This window comes from Syzygium oleosum, unplaced genomic scaffold, assembly GCF_021117445.2.
Source record: "Syzygium oleosum isolate NSW1041296 unplaced genomic scaffold, Sole_v2.1 Sole_v2.20, whole genome shotgun sequence".
In the NCBI taxonomy this organism is placed as follows: domain Eukaryota; kingdom Viridiplantae; phylum Streptophyta; class Magnoliopsida; order Myrtales; family Myrtaceae; genus Syzygium; species Syzygium oleosum.
Window position 1 is genome coordinate 893198 of NW_026607504.1, and position 7838 is coordinate 901035.

The 7838-nt window shown below is 36.5% G+C and overlaps 1 protein-coding gene across 1 annotated transcript; it reads right to left on the reverse strand.

Annotated features, from left to right (window-relative positions):
* Positions 1-213: 213 nt before the first annotated feature.
* Positions 214-6979, reverse strand: LOC115689074 (sister chromatid cohesion protein PDS5 homolog D-like). The gene is made up of 11 exons (XM_056320365.1): positions 6872-6979; positions 4012-4215; positions 3726-3907; positions 2915-3041; positions 2350-2832; positions 1981-2048; positions 1783-1834; positions 1426-1509; positions 1286-1332; positions 1118-1192; positions 214-1039 (listed from the first exon to the last, which is right to left on the reverse strand). Exons 2-11 carry the CDS (start codon positions 4189-4191, stop codon positions 565-567), a joined length of 1773 nt encoding a protein of 590 aa, XP_056176340.1. The 5' UTR covers positions 4192-4215; positions 6872-6979; the 3' UTR covers positions 214-564.
* Between the last annotated feature and the right edge of the window lie 859 nt (positions 6980-7838).

The following is a 7838-nucleotide window of genomic DNA, read 5'->3' on the forward strand; positions in this document are numbered from 1 at the left end:
AATTACTGATCATATATAAAAATTTACAGGATTATTAACAAAAAAATTATCATAAAAATGTTAATCAATAATCACCATGAAAAACTTAACTTACCGGCATTCTTGCATATCTTTCGTTCTCATATCTTGTCATGTGGAGAAATTACTAACTACAGGAGCTACAAATTTCCAATGTTCGAAGGTTTCTTTTTAATAAAACATAACATATTAGAGGACGTGGAAAGCTGAATTTACATTATCAATGCAGACATAGGTTAGATAGTATTTTTCGTGGAATATAGATTCCATTTTGGACAAAATGAATTATGAGCCATAACTCATTACAAGCTTGCTTTGTCTATTTTGTTGCTAAGAATTATAATCGACTCAAATTTACAAAAGCAAGAAAAGAATCTATGCCTATACAAGGGCTGATAACTAAAAAGCTCCTGGACATCAGGAACTTCTTCAACCTCTGTATCTTTGTACAGCGGCCTAGCTCTTGCATATTGATGCCTTCTTAAGATTTATTACTTCTACAACTTTACCAAAACTGTAGCTGTTTCTGTACCCTTGACTTTTGAATTAGTGACGCCGACTCCGCCACAATCCCCAAGGTCTAGGTGGGCTGCCTTCCGGAGTTGAATCATCGGATGTGCTGTGTAGTCGGACATCCTTTGATTTCGCCCTGATATATCTAGGCAGGGTGGCTTCCGGAGTTGAATCATTGGATGTGCTTTGTAGCCGAACATCCTTTGGTTTTGCCCTGATGGATCTAAGCGGGCTGGCTTCCGGAGTCGAATCATTGGATGTGCTTCTACCATTTTCGAGCTGCAAATCCTTTGATCCAACCTTGATTGCTCTTGGCGGGCTAGCTTCTGGAGTTGAATCATCAGATGTGCTCACACTAGGATTTTCGAGTTGGACATCTTTTGATCGTGCCCTGAACTCGAAGACATTATCCTCAGTGCTTTCATCGTCACTAGACTCATCTCCACCTATATTTTGGTGGCCCAAATTTGGCGCTTCTTCAACTAGCAATCTGGTGACTGCTCCGGCCCTGGAAAGAAACACGAGAAATAAGCTTGCAGCCAAGCGAACGATAAAGATTGTAAAATCACACATATTGAAATCTAACCTCGTAACATATTTTTTGTAGTTCAATATCATCGTGGACTGAAAACTTTCATCATGCCCATTCTGCTTTCTTAGTCTGATATGACAATCAGGACCATATAAGACAGTAGTTTCATTAGGAGAAAAAAGAAACATGCTGGCACAAATATCAAAGAAAGGCAAAACTTACATGATGGGTAAAGTGATGCGTTTGGGATTATCAGCCACCTGTCGATGCTACAAGATATCCAAGAAGCACATAAGCAGGGAGTCATGTCTAACTTAATGATACGAGACACGGAAAGATAACAAATTAAAGTGAACACTTACTTCATCTGGCAAATCATCCTCAATGAACTCCCACCATTCCTTCTCAAGGTTTAAAGTTTCTCTGTCCCCGTCGTCGTACAAGACCTATAGTCCCAATCAGGCCATATATATTTAACACAATATCAAAGAACATGCAGTTGCAAGATCTCAGAGTTAAAGATAAAAGGTAGCAGCACATAGAGCAAGAGACGGCGAGACAAACAATTACAAAATTCTGAAAAGTTAGCCATCAGACGGGACTTGAGGACAAAAAAGGACTGATCTGCATATGCAGATACATCCAAGAAGCTAACTGAGATGATCAAAACAAATGGTAGGTCAAAGTTACAGAAGCTTCTTAAGTGACAGTCATCTCACCTTATGCTTTTTTGTTATAGGGTCGTAGGATTGAATTCGGCCATCACAGAACCTGTATAACAAACAATTAGGAATAGGAAGAAAATGACATAAACAACCCTTAGTAGCAAGTGCAAGAAGGAGATGAGGATTGAAAAAATAACATGCTCAACCGAGACAGAAACAAAGTATTCAAAGTGAGGATCCTAGAGTGCTCACATCTCATCCAATGGCCACCAGACCTTTATTCTACGACCAACTAATCCATCAGCAAGCACCCCAGACTCCTGAAAATTGTCAAGAAAAGTACATGACTTTATGAAAAAAAAAAAAAAAAGGTGCAAAGACTATGCCACGTAGCAATTAGGAAAAAGTAAGAAAAAAACTGAGCAACAACCCTCTTTAATAACCGTAACCACAAAATTCAGCACAGCTTTAGAAGAAACTTCAGTTTTATAATAATGATAATGATAATAATAAAAATCGAAGATGGCATTCTCAATAATATAACGATAAATAATGTAATAGATCTATAATGTCAGATCTAATCAGTGTATGAAAAGTATACTGCAACAGTTGCAATCATACCCTTGAGGTGCCTTTACTGGTGTTGTTTCCTCCTTTGGTTGGCAGCTTCATTTTTTTCTCTCTAAGATCAATCGGGAGCAGAGCTGCCTCACCTCGCACAGTCTCCACATTTGACTTCAATTCAATTCTGCTTACGGAGATCCTTCTTTTATGTGGCTGTTCAGTAGTTTGACCCTCTCTGTACAGCCAAGAAACATCATAATCTTCCTCGGGTCTCATAGATGAATTGGGTTTCAGTTCCCTTTTCCCATGAAGCATTGCACCCTTGGAGTCTAGATAATCAGCACTGCCTTGCTTAGGAGAACCACTAGTATCATTATGCTCTGTAGTAGATTCATTTTGGTATAATAAAGCCACTACAGGAGAATAATCATCCAAAGTGGTGCCTTTTGATTGAAGTACTCCCCTAAGAATAGGTCTCAACTTTTCTGCATAATCGGAGATCAGTTTCTCTCCCAATTTCCAACAGAAAGGTGCCACTCTCTGCAAGATGGTATATTCCCTATTAGAGAATGAACAAATCAAACCAAGCTAAAACAGCAGAAATGTCAAAAATGAAAGTAACCTCATTCTCCTTAAGCACACTAGCCAGGAGAGGGATCAGAAGATCTGGGCTGATATCTTCACTTTCAGCGAGGATGTCGGCCATTATTTGTTCCACGGCCCAATATTCATCAGCAGATGGATTTGACCTTAATAAAAAAGAACCCATCAAAAATAAGAGAGTATCGAAAGGTAAACGCTAAAATGTCAATAATAAAAAGATGTTGAGAACTACATTTAATAAAGTCATAAGAGTGTTGTTGCAGTCTGTCATAACACAACTGTTAAGCTAAGTTATAATCCAACTACCACAAAGCCATTTAGGTGCCATTATTTTTCACTACCCTAGAATTAAGGTCAAGAGCTTGCACAGATATCGCTAAATCTCAATCTCTCTTGTAAAGATAGCAGTGTAACATCTTAAATAAAAAATCCTTGCTACACCAAGCAGAACATTGAGTTTAGCAGGAGATCCTTCAACAAAATTGAAAGGTTTAAAGTACCAAAACAAAACCACATGATATAGTCGAAAGATTCATCTAATTATGAAAGGCAAATTAACTTGTAAATGAACACTGATGTACATGGAAACTCATCTGCAATTAACTAACTACAAATATCATCCTTTTGAGTCATAAGAAAGATTACTAGACAGCAAGACAAGCCAAATTGTGATATTCCAGAAAACTAAAATGGAACTCAAAAGAGCAATTTCCATTAATTAGTGTTATTGGTCAAAGGTTAAGAAAGCTACCTTTTCTTATGATATCTGGTAAACTATTTAGCGAAAAGAAGAAAAAGAGTCCGTAAAATGTTACTGATGATAATATTACCTAGTAAATACCCATAAATGTTGGCACATATGAAGAACTAGCGCCTCACATTCAAGGTCAAGCATTAGCAGACATGCCTTGACCCTTGCAACGGTTTCAAGTATAGAGAGGGCCTTTTCATAACACTGTGTCAACGGTCGAGATAGCTTCGAAATAGCCTCCACGATCAGTTGAAAAATTGCCTGCCCATGAATGTATAGTTAAGAAACTGTGAAAGAACAAAACTTTATCTAGAGAGGAGTGAGTTCATTGTCTAAGAAAATCTCCAGAGTTTTGTTTTATACACCTTCATTTGATCGTCATTAAATGGTTGTTCTGGCGACGTTATCCTCAGAATCTCACTGAGGCAAGATGCCAGTGTAACTCTAACATCCTCATTACAATGTTTGAACAGAGCTTCAGCTATGAGACCTTTCATGACGGGAAGAAGGGCATCTAGGAGGAAGTCCGATGGCTCTTGCTCCATATTCACCAAGAGATCTTCAGCATTCTATGTAGAGGGGACATGTAGATGAAAGCAAAAGTCAGTTCCTCTATCTAAATAAACAACATTAAAGAGTACAGAAATCTTTCTGGAAACGTAGAACGAGAACACCCTTTCAGATGCTCCAATGATTGGTGATGTATGTCCTTTAAGAGGTCAAAAAGAGGGGAAGGGAAAAGATAAAACTAGAGATTTGACTTTGAAGCTCATGGTAGCACAAGAATATCATCCAGCTGATGGAGAAGTGGACAGCAAAGAACACCAAGTACAAGGAGCAATGTAAATGATATTTATTTAACTCGCTTAACGTAATATGCTGAAACCAAAGTTGTATCATTCAGAAAGGAGTTTGAAAGCCATTATATGAACTCACTTCCTGTTCCATATGAACTAGATGCCTTTGCGTACAAGCATAACCACCAAATGGATTAGCATATATTGACCCGCTAAAAGAACAAATATGCCTGATGAGAAACTCAAAGACAGGAGATCAATCATCCCCCAAACAACCATCAACCACCCTCAAGCATTCAAATTTATCCCAATGAAACACAAATAAGAAATCCCAATGCAAGTAAAGCTTTATGGCTCAGTAAATCATTATATGCATGAATTGGTAAATTGGGGCAGCATACATCAAGAAGAGTGAGGAGTTCATCAACAGAAGAAGGGGCATTGAGGAGGCCATTGCCAACCGATCTAAGCTGCACTGCCAAAGTCCTCTCGAATGAAGAAGAAGATGATGCCATTTTTTCTCTTTCTACTTTGGGTGGCCACACACGCTATAAAGCTCAAACAAACACAGAGAGTACTAGTATTCTCTTGCAAATTTTCACAGAGAGTAATCAGAAACTCGTCTACAATTTATAGGGAAATCAAAACTGTGCAACTCAGGGGAAGAAACGGAAACACAGTAAGTTTCCACATATGCTATGAACTTGGTCTTATTTCTTGGGTTCTGATTTAGCTGTCAATTTTGGTTTCTTGGTTGGGTAGCTTCAAATGGCATTTCAAATCTTGGGGACTTAGGACGACCAATTACTTGCCATTCCATTGGCTTTTGCACTGGATTCTGTACCTAATCACTCTCAAATTGCACTCCGGATTTTGATTTTTCTGGTTTTCCTAATTATTAATCTGCTCAATATTGGATTCTATTTATTAATGACCGAGACAGAAGCAGACATTATTTCCATTTTTTATCATAAAATCCATATGATATGATGATAAAACAATACAAACTTATCAAATAGATTATGTTTTCTTCTTTTGGAGGGGGAGACAAATTTGGTAAGTGTAAGGAGGAAAGGCATTAAAGTCCCTAGGATTTGATTCAAATGCATTTTGACAGGATAATTTTTATGTATATTACAAGAACCAAATAAGCTTAAGATATGTATAGTCTTGATCCAATATTTTAAAACAGCTTCGATTTTTTTTTTATTACCAAAAGATGTATATGCAATTACAATTCGTATTTCCATTTTCTGTAAGGGACTGATTTGTGTAATTCCACTAACTGAGCATCATAATCAGAATAACTGGATTTTTTACTTGAAAGTAGAGTACCTTCTTCTATAACCTGAAAAGAAAACCTTACACAGAAACCACTGTAGTACTAGCAAAAACCAATAAACTTGGTGGAGGTACACGATTAGGGATGTCTTTAAAGTTTCTAAGCCACTCACTAGGAGAAACATTCTCTTTATATCAATTTTTGCCATTCCTCCATATTTGGATTGTCTTATTTTAGAGCATGTCTAGATAGACTTTTGCTTTTTGCTTAATCTAAATTTTGCAACAAATACACTTCGAATTTTTTTTAACCTGAAACACTGAAACTTTACACCATTTGAATGTTGACACATAAATTCACATGTCAGTTCTTCGTAATATTTTAAAATTTCAGATAATGTCTCAAATTTTGGCCGGAAAACAAAAAAATACTTTTGCTTTTGCTTAGTTCTATACAAACAAGTCCTTACTTGGTTTTGTACATCATGGACGTCAACAAATATTAAGGTTTTGTTTGAAGCCAAATAGAGTGTATCCACCTGCCCTATCATGTAGTTGACTTATATATGCTTTAAAAACTGTGAATACCTCTTAGGCCAGTTTTGAACTTCGCATAATATTGATTGCATAGTCCTAAGAACCATGACTCTAAAAACTCAAAGTACCTATATTTATGTTTTGAAGCTCAGCTGTAAAGATGAGCTATTGTACAACAGTGCAAGTCTGAGTACGAATTTGTCCTAAGGCTATTTCAATATGCCCTTTAACTGATTCTTAAGAAATTTGTCACATATTGAGCTAGGTAAGTATTATATTATTACCATGTCAGTAGAAAATTGACAGCCTAAATAAGCTTCAATGAAGTTCTATTCAACAACTCTTAACTGATCCCAATACCTGCAGCATTGCGTCATACATTTTTCTCCACCCTAATACAGGTCATCATTCATCCCTTTTTATCAGGTATGTCCACATAGATTGCAGATAAACAATAAAGAGAAAGTGTATGGGGTTTCAGTCACAAAAAACTTACGTCAGCTGCATTTTCAGATGACAAGCAAATCAAGGTAATAGCTGACTTATTTGATCTAACAACAAATGCAATATATTTATATAACACTAAAAGAGAAAATTTCAGGAAACTCACACAAGCTGCTTCTCCAATTAATTTGGCAATCCCATGAGGTCTCTGCCATCAAGTACTTTCTGCCCAAATTAGTTGCTCCACGTGTTACACTGACTTTTGCCAATCCTGAGGGGTGCAAAAAAATCGAGCTGCTCATTACTAGAACTCACTGGATAGATAATTGACTTTGATATTTGGTTCAATGTGCATTTTTCATGCATACTAATGCATTAGATTTTAATTTATGTGAATATACATGTCTTAATAGGTAAGATGCAACGAACATAAAAGGATTTATATAACCAACTCCACTTAGCATGAAAAGTCTTTCCATTCAACATGTTTATAATGGATATTTTTAACAGAATATGGGTATCAAGCTGATAGTTCTGTACATACAATGGTACAACCAAATTGGAGATAAGTACAGCAATGACTACAAACACAAATACAATAACATGACACGAGCACAATGACTCGTGATTGAAATGATTCGATTGGATTTTGACTTTCTTCTTTAAAAAAAATCATTATCACCGTGTGCAATATTTGTGCTCTAAATAAAGCCAAAGGATATGACATAAATTGCTAATAAACATGACAAAGCAACCAGATTTCAATTCAGATCACATCGATCTCAAACTTGGCTCAAACTTCATCAAAATTAAAGATAGGTTGGATAGCCGAGTCCATCTCAACTCAACTTAAATTGTCAAATAGAGCACATAAATGAAAAATCGCACATTATTTGTCCAGGTTTTTAAGTTCAAGCAGCGCATTGCATCGATTCCACTTGGTTACACTCCTAAGAAGCATAGTTTAACTTATTATTGTCTTCCTACAACAAAACAAAAATAAACTAACCCATGCCTTAATGAGTCACATATCAGAAAACCAATGAACTATTAATTGTATCATTTTCGGACTGTACTTTCAATTAGAAAAATCTTTAGATTCTAAGCTGTTGTGAAGATTCCAAGGTGCATAT

What these genes read in the sequence shown, in the direction of transcription:
- LOC115689074 (XM_056320365.1), bottom strand. Translation starts at nt 4,191, where the DNA reads ATGGAGCAAGAGCCATCGGACTTCCTCCTAGATGCCCTTCTTCCCGTC. An exon ending in CGCATCACTTTACCCATCAT is followed by an intron (nt 1,193 to 1,285) that starts GTAAGTTTTGCC and finishes TTGTCATATCAG; the next exon opens with ACTAAGAAAGCAGAATGGGC. An exon ending in TACAAAAAATATGTTACGAG is followed by an intron (nt 1,040 to 1,117) that starts GTTAGATTTCAA and finishes GTTTCTTTCCAG; the next exon opens with GGCCGGAGCAGTCACCAGAT.